Genomic DNA, 13,756 nt, shown 5'->3' with positions numbered 1-13,756 from the left:
TAGTGCAGATCTTAATTTGGCTATACAGTTTGTTCTTATATACCATTGATAGGCTGTTAAACCAGGCCGTGCTACAGTACAACATCACAGTTTGAACAACAGACGTATAGAAAAGAGACAAGATCTGACTGCTAGCACCAAACGATCTAAATCGGCGTAGGGAGTACATACGCTGCTGTATCCTCTTACAAATATAATCAATATGGGATGACCATGATAAGGTGGCGTCTATCATCACCCCCAGATATTTGTAAGATGGGACTTGTTCAATAGCTGAACCATGGATTGTCACCGGTGGTGTCTTATCACCGGGAGCAGGACCAAATATAATTTCCTCAGTTTTCTTAGTGTTGATAATCAGATTATTTTTGTCACACCATTCTACAAGCCGGTCAACGCTACACTGGTACTGTTTCGGGTCATCACTGTCAGTCATCAGAGCTATTAGCGTAGAATCATCTGAATATTTCAGAATAAACTGATTTGACTCGCAGGTGTTACAGTCTGCCGTGTAAAGAGTGAACAGTACAGGTGAGCTAATGCAACCTTGGGGTGCACCAACTCTGGTCCTGATGGGAGAGGAGAGTGTCTTGTTTACCTTTACATACTGAATTCTGTCAGTGAGGAATTTAAGATAAAACTGAATAACAAAAGGATTAATGTGTAACTGAACCATTTTAGTGAGGAGCAAGTCCGGCTGTATTGTGTTGAAAGCAGAAGAAAAATCTAGGAAAAGTCCTCTAGCATAGGATTTTGGTTTGTCAAGATGTTTGGAGATTAAGTGAACCAGTGTGACAACTGCATCCTCTGTACTTCGACCCTGCTTGTAAGCAAATTGAAATGGATCCTGTGAGTTAAATATGGCATTGTTGAGATGATGAACCATATTTTTTTCCAGAGCTTTCATGATAACAGATGTGAGTGCTATTGGTCTATAATCATTGTGTTCTTTAGGGTTTGGCTTTTTTGGCAGTGGTTTTATGTGAGCAGTCAACCAAGCCTGCGGTATGGTATGTGGATTGTCAACAATATGTTGAAAAATGGGCTGCCAGGCAGGGGCCAATTCTGTGGCAAAATCCCTCAGAATAAGGGGGCTTATTAGGTCAGGACCAGGGGCTTTTTTTGCGTTTAAACGCTGAAATATGCGCCTGGTTTCCTCCTCACTGACAGTGATTCTATCCCCACTAGACTGCACCAACGTATCAATTAAATCTTCACCTTTATCTAGACCATCGTTTGCAGACTCAAAGCGAGAGAAAAAGCTGTTTAAATAATTTGCAAACACCAGTTCGTTGTCCGTCACAATTGGCTTATTGGAAGGAGACATACCGGTCATACTTTTCATAGTGTCCCAGAGTCTTTTAGGGTTATTTGCTTGAAATGAATCCTCTAAACGCTGCCTATGAGCCTGTTTCGCCTCCCTAATTTTCTTCTTTAGGTTATTGTCCAAACTCTTACGTTTGGCCAAGTCCTTGTTCTTAAACGCAGCTTTCCTGTTGTTAATCTCGTTTTTAATGTCTCTGGTCACATACAGTTTGTTATTGGGATAGATCTTAATTGTCTTCGTAGGAATAGCCATCTGCACACAGAAGATGATGTAGTCGCTGGTTTATACAGTGGTGGTTTCATCTACGGAGCTGCAATAGAGCACAGAAGTCTGACATCACTGAACTAGAGGGTGCTATGCCCCTGGGTAACAGTGTTATTTTTTATCTTGACATCCCATAGAGGAATCTTAGATTGCGTGTAATATAAGAACTGTGTTCTTATAGGCGCCGCGGTGGACTACCCTTAAATCAGACCTCCCGTTAATCTGACCTGTACTGCGGTTACAAATCACCCGTGCTGCGGGTTACAAATCACCCGTGGCTTCCTGTGAGGTTAGGGTTAGGTTTGGATTTGGGGTAGTGTTAGTAATGGTCGGACTAGCGGGAGGTCGGACCAATGCCACGCTACCGACCGTGGGCGCGTTCTCAGGTATGGGTCCTTCCTGAGTGTTTGACTTTGAGTCAGATGTTTGCGCTAGAAAAGTCAAATGAACACAGATGGAATATAAAGATGGTAATCTGAGGAGTAATCTGGCATGTAAATGAAAATTTACCTTTTTCTTCTTTTGAACCTGTTATCAAATCTGTAGGCCTATCGTAGTAGAGTATAGGTTAATAGCTACAATATAATTTATACAATTGGGGTGGTTGTATTTTGTCTCCTGCTCTTCCATTGACACATTTATAGTGTCAAAGGTTATCATCATCTCATTTCTCACCTAGACACATGACCTGGTACGAATTTTGACCTGATGGTCAAGATTCAATTTATTCCAATGGTAAAAATGTCAGCACTTGCACAGGAAATCGGATAAAATCCAGGGTAGAATAGGAAATTTACATTATGCAATAGGCCTATACTGTCTGTGTGATGTCATAACAACATTTCACAGTAAACTGATCACTGAACAAATAAAACCTCTTGAATCAAAGTATTGTGGCCACGAATTGCTAATTCATGCCATGTGATCAATTTACTGATAGAACAAGAAATACAGACACAACCATGTGCACAAGGACTAAGCATTTAGACCCTGAAATATGTTTATGCAGCACATTTATTTGATTTTGTTTTATTTTAAATTGTATTCAATGCTACAACTGCTACGACAATAAACAGAAACAACACAAGCAGATGCTATAACAGTAGCTTTGCATAAGAGTGACAACTAGAAAAAGTCCCCTTCTGGGCACAGGTCTCCACCAGGAGGATAGGACTGTGTGAGATGTTTGGCAAAATGTTTAGGAGTAATATAAACATGTTTGCCTTTGATGGCAATTGGATGATTTGAGGCATTTTGTTCCAAAAATGTGTTTTGCAAAAATCAACCTGTTGGTGGCGCTATAACAGGCCAATGTGAAAAGGGTGGGATATATTCCTCAGCCTAGTAAGAAAATGTGTGAAAGATTTCACATAAATTGCATGCTGCGTTCATGATTTGAGGCTTTTGTTCAAAACGGGGAAATCTTGCAAACTGTGAAAGCCAATTATAGCCAATTAGGATGGAATATGAAATATCGGACAGATCCGACTTGAGCACATGACCATAGAGATACTGTGTAACGATTTGTGAGATTTTTGGACAGAATCTGGAGGAGTAATATAAAAAAATGTGTTTTACAAAAGTCGGCCTCCTGGTGGCGCTATAAAAGGCAGATGCGGAAAATGGAGGTCAAAGGTTTGTCCTTGGCCTCTAGGGAGTGTGCATGGAACGTTTCACGCAGATCGGTGCAGTTTTAGGTAAAAAATGTGAAAAGCTGCCTCATGGTGGCGCTATAACAGGCCGTTCTGGAAAATGCGGGGCAGAGGTTCATCGTTGGCATCCAGGGAGTGTGTGTGCAAAGTTTGGCATCGACCGGGGTAACGGTGCCGGAGATTAGCTGGTAACGGACGGACGGAAGGAAGGACGGACGGACGGACGGACACACACACACACACACACACGGACGGAGTGCAAAACATACTCTCTCCCCATGCCTTCGGCCTGGTGGAGACAATAATGCATCCTAAATACTACAATAACTTTGGTCTATATACCAAAAGGGTATTGTGGGTGTTGAGTCCCGTTTTAGGTGGGTTCTTCTAGTCAACAGGATGAGTGTGTTATATGTCTGGCTCTATACCATACTTTTAGGTTTATTTTTTAGCATGTAGTACAAAAAATAGAAAATACATATCAAAAAACAAAAATACAATGCAAGGAAAGGAAGAAGCCAGCTGGCTTATTTGGAATCCTTTCCTGTATGAGGTCATTGATTTAAAACAGATTAAAAGTTCAATTAAGAACAATACAAAAGTCTACAAGTTTGGCAAAGGGGGGCATATGTGCAATAAAGAAATAAAAAACACAGACTGCACAAAAAAGGGAAATAAACGATACAAACAACAAACAGAAAATATAACACATCAAAGTAAATCATGTAATCTACAGAGAGGAAGAAATAAGATATTTCTTTAGATGTTTTTTGAATATTGACAAGGATAATGAGGATTTAAGTGAAGCATCTAGGGAATTCCAGAGATGAGGGCCTCTAAATTTGATGAAAGATTGATGTTTGGAAGTGCGACAAAAAGGTAATTCAAAATCATCTCTTTGCCTTGTGGGGTAGGAGGGAATGTCTGAAGTAACACGGAAAAAATTGTGAAAAGAAGAGGGAATGTCTTGTATGCATTTTTTGAATTTAAACATAAATAAGCAGGTCTGAAAAACGTTTACTTTGTCAATGGGTAATAGTGAATATTTGATAAAGATCGAGGCAGACGGCTCATACCGATTTGAATGTGAAATCATTCTCAGAAACCTTTTTTGAATGATCAGTAATTTAGAGAGATGTGTTGAATATGTAGCAGCCCAGACAATATTACAGTAATTAATATGAGGGAAAATTAAGCTATAATAGAGTGTTAAGTGACATGAAGGAAGAACAAAAGGGCAGATTTTTCTCAATATACCAAGCATCTTCATAGACTTCAAACATACAGTATCAATATGTTGTTTCCAATTTAAATGTTCGTCTATAATGACACCCAAGAATTTAGTATGTGGAACCTGGTAAATTTCAGAGCCATTGATTACAATTTTAGGTTTTTCTTTGGGAAATGTTTTGTTAATATTGCTAAAAATCATGAAGTTGCATTTTTTTATATTGAGAGTAAGCTTATTCAATTGAAACCATTTGAAAACATCCAACAATTCATCATTAACATATTTAACGAGAGTATTTAAATCCCTTTAAATACCATACCATTTACTCCATTTGAGACTTAGGTTATGGCTCTACCGCCTACAGCGTTGCAGTTCAGATTGCTGAAATACCCAACACTATCCAATTCAATTTCTGCCAAACAATCTTTCATGATACCCTTCTTTTTGATTGACCTTATCTTGAACACCTCATAGGGAGGAATGAGCACCTCTTTCTCAGGGAATACAGGGTACTCCTTCAGGTCTGCACCGTAACAGGTTTTAATTTTAAAGCAAGTCTGTGTCCCAAATGTAGGATCTATATTGGGGCTTTTAGAGCTGGAAGTAAACTGACCAAATCTGATTGTTTGGTTTTGTTTACCGGTAAAGACATCGCTGGTTCTTCGATAAGTATTGTGACACTGTGCTTGACTGCTTTTAAGGATCTGTATTGCCCTGGTCAACAGGAAATGCAAGGAGTGGAACTTAAAAGAGGTGGTGGTATACATTTTTCTGTTAACCCGGACAGCTGCGTTGAACTCGGCATAAAACTTGGATTTGCCGTTATTTGAATTAGTGTGAGCCGTATAAACACAGATTGCTTCAATGTGGCTCCGATCAATTCCTGCCCGTCTTCCCTGTCTGTCCTGCCTATTCAGATAAACCAATCCTTTTGATACACAATCATCTACTTCTTTATTAACCCATGCATATCTGAACTCCTTCTTCTCCTTATCCAGGTATGTCTTGTAGACGGTGTCATTCATAGTTTTGGCACAGACATCATACATGTCATCCACAGCATCTTCAGCAATTGTTAAGGCAACGCGTTGGGGGTGTGATGGATTAAACCTCAGGGGGATCTGGATGGAGTGGAAGAAAATACATAAATGTTTATTAATAAACACTATCTGAAACTGTCTCATGTTAGCACCATGCTTGACCCTCTTGTGCAACAATTTACTTTAGTTCTTAAATCTATGATTGATGATCATTTGGGTAACCAAATGGCCTAGTAAAGAGATACTGAAACTTTCTATTTCAAGACTACAAATGGAACCAAAATGTATCCGTTCAGAGCTGTAGGATCCATTTGTTCGCAGAATATCAATCATTAAACTGTAGGGACCCATGTAGGCTATATAGCCTATAGGAGACATGCACCACTTATGATTTCATTTATTTCATTTCATTTCATTTCATTTCATTTCATTTCATTTTATTTTATTTTATTTTATTTTATTTTATTTTATTTTATTTTATTTTATTTTATTTTATTTTATTTTATTTTATTTTATTTTATTTTATTTTATTTATTTATTTTATTTATTTTATTTATTTTATTTATTTTATTTATTTTATTTATTTTATTTATTTTATTTATTTTATTTATTTTATTTTATTTATTTTATTTATTTTATTTATTTTATTTATTTTATTTATTTTATTTATTTTATTTATTTTATTGCATTGAAATGCATTTTCCGTTTAATAAAGAGCTGGAGAGACATGGAGACTGCTGTTACTGAACAAACACTAAACTTTAGAGTGTTGTTCAAATAACATTCTGATAGTATTCATTACTTTAGAGTCTAATTTATCAGAATGTTATTTTAACCAAATAAAATCACTTACCCTATACGTTTAAAATACTTACACTGGCTGGTTTGTCAAATAATTGATTCCAAAATACTGCTGTACTCTAAAACTTTGAATGGTTTAGGACAATAATACATTTCTGACTTCACAATGCCGTTGATTGTGCAGTTGAGAAGACAGATGATTTCAATGGCGAGGCGGCAACGTCAACGCCACAATGTGCTACTCACCAATCTAGAGTCTGCAGGCAGCATCCAGAAAGAGAAGAAACCCAGCAACACAATGGTCAGCATCATCTTCTTCATCTCCACATGCAGCAAGGAACATACATCCTTATGTTTGTAACACAAAAACTGATTGATGCAAAATTAGATAAAAAACAATGCATGTATGACAAGCTGCCAATAATTGTTAAGCAGATCAACTCACCAGATTGTAATGTGAGATGTTGTTGAGGTGTCACTGATCAGTGATCAGTGATGAAATCAGTCAGTGTGAGGGTCTTCTTATATGTCAATGTAGCCAGACCACAAACCACATTTCCATGGTGCACATATACTTACACAGACGTTTGTAGCCTACGTGCGTTTGTACCTCACGTACAAACGCACGTCATACAAACCTCAGTCTACAGTTGCATTTTGGTGTTTTCTGTCATTGTAACTGAGTGAACTGCGACCAGTAGGTTCCTGTTTCTCATACTGTATACGTGACTACAGCATAGACAAAACCAAGTTGTGAGGTTTTTTAGGCACTTACAGTATAACCACCAATAAACCACATAGCACCTTAACAGGGAGCTTGATGAGAAAGACAGAGACACAGAAGGAAATGTGTTTATCGTCACATACTGCACAATGCAGCTGGCAGCAGCATTACGTGCAGGTGGAGAAAATAATAATAATAATAATAATAAATGTAGTAATAATAATAATAATAATAATAAGGTCAGGTTGTGGCGTTATAACAGGCAGTTCTGGAAAATCTGGGGCAGAGGTTCATCGTTGGCATCTAGGGAGTGTGTGTGCAAAGTTTGGCATCGACCGGGTTAACTGTGCCGGAGATGACCTGGTAACCGACGGACGGACACACGGACGGACGGAGTGCAAAACATACTCTCTCCCCATGCCTTCGGCCTGGTGGAGACAAACATAAAATAAGATTTAGTGTTGTAGTCTGTCAATTCCGATTCCGGTCTCGAGTCCATATTTTCATTTACTCGGTCTCGTCTAGGTCTCGTCTCGGCCTTAACCTTTGCATTGTGTTACAATCCTGTTAACACTTTTGGTGTTAGTGGATCAAATTTGACCCGCGATATAAATCAACCCCCCCCCCCCCCCCCCCCAAAAAGAAAATCATACATTTTTCCCTCCCTCATAGCTGACTTGTTTTTTTGTTTTTGGCTTTCTGCCTTTATTGATAGTATCAAGTGTAGATAGACAGGAAAGAGGGAGAGAGAGAAGGGGAGAGACACACAGCAAAGGTTGTCATGAACGGGACTCAAACACGTGACACGCTGTCAGGCCAAAGCCTATATGTGGCATGCGCCTGGACCACTTGACCAGCGGGCGCCCCATAGCTGACTTGTTATGTATTCATAGAGATATTGCGTAGATATTAGTCTGTAACTTTGGTGTGGAAGATTAAGGGACACAAGTAGATTCCAATATCACAGCAATGACGTCTCACTTTGAATAGTGGGCTCTGATTGGTCACTCACTGGGGTGAGAAAAACGTAATTCAAACTGCGCGCGTGCGTGCGTGTGCAAGTGCAAATGCAAATTGAGGTGAAGTGTCTCTCTCAAACATTGAATATTCAATATTGATAATGTACACACATAATATCACTTTCAAATTGAGTGTGTGTGTGTGTGTGTGTGTGTGTGTGTGTGTGTGTGTGTGTGTGTGTGTGTGTGTGTGTGTGTGTTCGCGGGCTTAGCTCGCAGGGTGTAGTGATGCGTCTAGTGCAGCATGCTAGAGAGACGTTGCATGTAGGGGATGCATGTGACCCCCCTCCCTTAGTTCCTGCCGCTGGCCGACCCAGCTGGGTAAAGGAAGCCGAGTGTGTAAGTATTCCAAGGTCAGTACATAGCCTCTCCTTCACCAAGACCCCTCCCTTGCCTCCTCGTGGCAGCACGCGGTAACTGGAGTCCTGCGACTCCAGGCTAAAAGGTATAGGCCAGGGGATCGACCCGTTGCCTTGCGTTTGCGGGTAAGTCCAGGAAGACAAAGTCTAGGGGAGCACACCCTGAGAGAAAAGCACCGTGATGGAAGCACACGTAGGCGGGCCACGACAGACTGGGGTTTCCGGCAGCTGTGAAGAGGTAGGCTCCATCTCTTCATGGTGAAGATAGTGCGGCTGGGAACTGTGCACCCCCAGTGGCACTTAAAACATATCACTGCACAGGTCTCTACTTCTGACCTTGGTGGATCCAGAACAGCAATGGATTCTGAATTGGACAAAGTCTGGCAGCGGTCAGGATATCTGATGACGGGGGCAGGTTAGAATGAACTGGGAGCCTCTAGTTGGATCCCTGCACGTCAGCGATACAGGGCTATTTATGATCGCTATCAGCTGGGATTTGAGTGGCAGCTGATTTCGGCAGACCCCTGTATGACTGAGCAGCCCTATTTAGGAGCCACACTGCTCACCCCAGAAAAGGTGGCCTAAACATTGCCCACTCGTATGTGGTCTAAAAACCAGGATCCGGATGCAATATGCCTGTTCTAGTGAGCACTAGAGTTGTGCATTTAAAATCAATATATAAATTAAGGCTCAGAGTCAGAACATTAGCCTCTTGCCCCAAATGTTAAAGAGGGCTGCGGGGTGCCTGCGAGGCGGCCGACGGCCTAATCTCAATGCAATATGAATCCACGTTTCAGTGGCGTGCACAGATAAGACACTAGGGGGTGCTAGAGCACCCCCTGCCCTTTTGGCAATGTGCCCTTTTGGAGAAAAAATAAATAAATAGCAGACCTACAAGCTCGTAGCGCGCCACTCGGTGGCGCGCTATGAGCTTGTAGATCTGCTATTTTTCAATAGCTAAAGCATAACATAATGCTAACACCAAAAGGGGTTCCCGCCCAAAATGGATTAAGGCAACCGGCCGGTTCCACGCGCTGCACAAGGTGCCCTTTTTTAACTTGAGCACCTGCCCCTCTAAATGTCTGTGCACGCCACTGCCACGTTTAACGCACACTGTCACAGAGCAATGTCTGTTATGTCGCAACGTCGCACTTTTCTACAATTACGTCAAATCACGCCTTTATAGTATTACCTCTAATACCTCAACATGTGCCTTATTATATTCTTTCCAAACGGAAAAATGGGACGTTTTTTTTCCTGAGAACAGTGTTGGTTGAAAACACTGAGGCAGGCGTCATCACGGCCATAAAGCACAGGCGTAAACAGCACATACTCAAGCATATGTCTGACTTAGCCAACCGAACCTCGCACAAAGCTGTGTGTGCACAAAGTGCTCTTTTCAATTGCATATCGATTGTTAATATTCAATTATTATATTATATTCTGAGAGAGAGAAACTTGACCTCAATTTGCATTTGCTATTAGGAGAAAAATAAAGTTTGGGTTTATTTCCTGACATAAATGTAAATGTATACACAGATCACTTAGACCATCAGAATCAACTAAAATGGTGCTAATTAATTTTGTTGCGTTAATTTGACTTGACTCCGTCTCGGACCAAGGGACTCCTCCCCCACCGAGTCCACTCGAGTCACTCTACAATGTAATGAAATAAATGTATTATACCCATATTATTCATCATGTTCATCATCAGTTCATCATGGAAATGCTGACGAACCGCAGCTTCACCCTAAAGACCAGTGACAGACAATGCAGCAGGCTCAGGAGGCTGAGGAATGGCGTCCCGCAAGGCTCTGTCCTCGCACCAATGTTGTTCAACATATACATTCACGATCTACCGGAGACAACATCCCGGAAATATTGCTACGCTGACGACCTGGCCATCATGATGCGACGACCAACATGGGAGGCGATGGAAGCCGGCCTAAACCAGGATATGAGCATCCTGGCAGCTTATCTGAGCAGGTGGCGCCTACAGCTCAACATTGGCAAGACAGTCTCAGCAGCTTACCACCTCAACAACAGGGAAGCAAGAAGGGAACTGGATGTCTTCATCAAACAACATCTTGAAGAAGTGAGGGCCAAAGTGTCATCTAGGGTCTCACTAATCCGACGTCTCGCCGGTACTAGCTGGGGTGCATCTGCCAAGGTGCTTCGAATCTCCACACAAGCCCTTGTCTTCTCCACAGCTGAGTGTCAGGAAGGTTGACGTTGTCATAAACAACGCTCTATGGACCATAACTGGCTGCCAGTACTAGCAGGAATTGCCCCGGCCGGCCTCCGACGAGAGGCTGCTACCCTAGCCTTAAAAGGAAAGCCTGAATACATGACTGGCATATCCTGCACAACACCACCACAACAGAACTGCCTCTAAATAGACTCAAGTCCCGCCACCCGTACAACAAGGCGGCACAAGAGCTGCTCAGGTCCATCCCTGAGGACCTGTCTACAGAGGCATGGCTGGAAGCAGCCTGGAAGCAGGAGTGGGAGTCAGCCGGGCCAACACGCATCCATCGTTACATCCAGGACCCGGGAGGCGGCATTGAAGGAGAGGAACTGCCACGCCGGCAATGGACCCTGCTGAACCACCTGCGAACTGGGGTCGGACGTTTCAAAACATCCATGACGAAGTGGGGCCTGATGGACGGAGCAGCATGCGAGTGTGGGGAGCCAGAGCAGACCGCTGACCACATAATCACCAGATGTCCCCTGTATAAACCCTCGGAGGCCGGCCTATTTGATGTGGGACCTGAGACGAGGGCGTGGCTGCACGCTACTGAGCTGGACATCTGATGATGACACACGAAAGAAGAAGAAGAGCCATATTATGAGGAGCCCATTTACATTAACACTATAAGAGAGCTGTCTGGCGCTATAGTGTAGCGGACACGCCTGCCTGCTCTCACAGTGTTTTTTGTACATATAAAATGAGAAAATAAATGAATAAATCTCGACTCTGTCTCACCTCCCGTCGGTCTTGGTCTCGAATCTCTCGACTCGGACTCGACCCCCCTTGAACTTGGTCTTGACTTAGCTATACTCGCTTTAGGTGGACTCCAACACTAATGTAAATGATTGTGATGAATCAAATGATGGTATAGTTACTGGGCCTGTGGTGACAAACTGATATAAGCAGACTGTGTGGTGTTTCATAAATATGGATGGCACGCCGTATCACTTTCCATTGGATGTGTGAAAAAGTTATCTAGTGTGCAGTGGTTCACCAAGTGGGGTCCAGGGACCCCCAGGGGTGCTTGAGGAGGTTCCAGGAATGTGTTTATATAGCACCAAAATCTGTTTAAGTACTTTAACTCTATACACATCAACTGACCTGATCTGCACCTGGCTCGCTGATAAACTATCATTACACCTGGGAAAAACTGAATCCATTCTCTTTGGATCAAATAGTAATCTCAGCAAGGCCGACGGCTTCTTAGTTAAAGTGGGTGAGAATATTATTTATCACAAGAAAATCTCTCCTGTGATAATATGGCCACAAATTCAAAAAAAGTCAACCAAAGAAAAAGGTTCCTACAGGATCTCCTCACTGGTCAACAGAAATACCTTAAAGACCCTATAAAAGGAGCCCTCATACAAGGTTTCTTCGACTATATATGCATGCACCTAATGGTACCTAATGGTACCACAGCACCTCAAAGGCCCTGAGCAACTTGCAATGATTCGCTACACCACTAAGATACCCATGTACCTGTCAAAATACTTCCTTAATGTCAACAAAGTCCACAATCACAACACCAGAGGAAGTTCAACAAACCACGTGCAACCCAAATTTGGCTCAAACAAGGGGATAAATTAATTTCGCTCCTATATATGCCACTAAAATGTGGAATGCGCTACCAACGGCCATTAAGAAATGTGAATCCCTATAGGCTCTAAACTGCAATTCGAAACTGACCCATAAGTTAAAGTCCCCCCCCCCTATTTTTGAGGGGTGTTAGCCCCTCCTATATACAGGTTTAATTAATTTGTTTTTAGTTCAATGTTTGTTTTAAAAGCACCATTGTCTCTTTATTGTTAACAGCATTTAATGTTTGTGTCGGCACCGTTTGTTTTACATCACCATTACATCACCATATCAACATGAGTTAGACATTAATATATTATAGTGCCACTTCACACGGGTGTGTATATATATATATATATATATATATATATATATATATATATGAGCTACTTGCTATGTGCATAACTACAGACTAGCCAACATGAATGGTGTCTCATAAGTTCTCCACTAGATGGCAACACAGTCACGTGTTTTGGCTTCCACTGGCAGACTGTGGCTGTTCAGAATCAGAGGACAGAGAAAGAGGTATTGATAATAGGTTTGTGCGAGTTAAAGGTAGGGTATAACTGATATTTTTGGGTTAAAACAAAACGTTTTTTGTTAAAAAGGTTAAATTATTCTGATGTAGTAATCATAGTGTTTGTTCAGTAACAGAGTCTCCCTGTCTCTCCAACAGGTAGGTGCCAAAATGTCAGCCAATCGGGAGAAGTAGCCATTTATCAGCTTATTTTTTATAGTTTTCCAGTTCCAATTTTGTCTGCTCATTTCTTTGTGTCATCACTTACAATTTCACTTGTATCCTGAGTTCCTGACGGAGTTCTCTGATTGGATAAAATTGGTATCCCGACCTGAAAATGAATTTTCTGTTTAATAAAATGAGAGATATGGAGACTGCTGTTACTGAACAAACATTCTATAGCAATGAGTACTATCACAATATAGAGCTTTTTAACACTTATTTTAACCAAAGCTTAACCAAGCTCACAACGCGTAGTTGTGAGCTTGTATATTGGCTGTTTTAGTTTTTCTCCCGGCACATGTGAGCTTAAGTTGTAGAAATGCCGTCTTGGCCACACTGTCCTATGATGGAGCATAAATGAAGCTTCAGCATGCATGGTATGAATGAATTAGCTTCAAGTGGGTCACTGATGATGCAGGGACAGGGACATGTACATCATACATGGTGGTAGTACGGTACTGTGTGTGTGTGTGTGTGTGTGTGTGTGTGTGTGTGTGTGTGTGTGTGTGTGTGTGTGTGTGTGTGTGTATGTGTGTGTGTGTGTGTGTGTGTGTGTGTGTGTGTGTGTGTGTGTGTTAAAGTAAGACAAGTGGTTTTGACAACACACAGATGTTAACATGCCAGACTGTGTCCTCTCTCTCTCTCTCTCTCTCTCTCTCTCTCTCTCTCTCTCTCTCTCTCTCTCTCTCTCTCTCTCTCTCTCTCTCTCTCTCTCCCCCCTACCCTTCCTGTTCTCCCTTTCCTTCCCCTAACCTGCTATACTGTTTCAGTTAA

General features: G+C 41.6%; 1 protein-coding gene across 1 annotated transcript in view; it reads right to left on the bottom strand.

Moving 5' to 3' along the window:
* Window positions 1–12,690: 12,690 nt before the first annotated feature.
* The window catches only part of LOC306921264 (ferrochelatase, mitochondrial-like), a gene marked incomplete at its 3' end in the record, with an annotated part of 6,753 nt that continues 5,687 nt past the window's right edge, over window positions 12,691–13,756 (bottom strand). The window contains exon 2 of the mRNA XM_079498373.1: window positions 12,691–12,739. Within this exon, the coding sequence (XP_079354499.1) occupies window positions 12,691–12,739 (49 nt within the window). The remainder of the gene's footprint in view (window positions 12,740–13,756) is intronic.

This window comes from Electrona antarctica, assembly GCF_951216825.1.
Source record: "Electrona antarctica genome assembly, chromosome: 4".
Taxonomy (NCBI): domain Eukaryota; kingdom Metazoa; phylum Chordata; class Actinopteri; order Myctophiformes; family Myctophidae; genus Electrona; species Electrona antarctica.
This window is presented reverse-complemented; position numbering and strand designations above follow the sequence as displayed.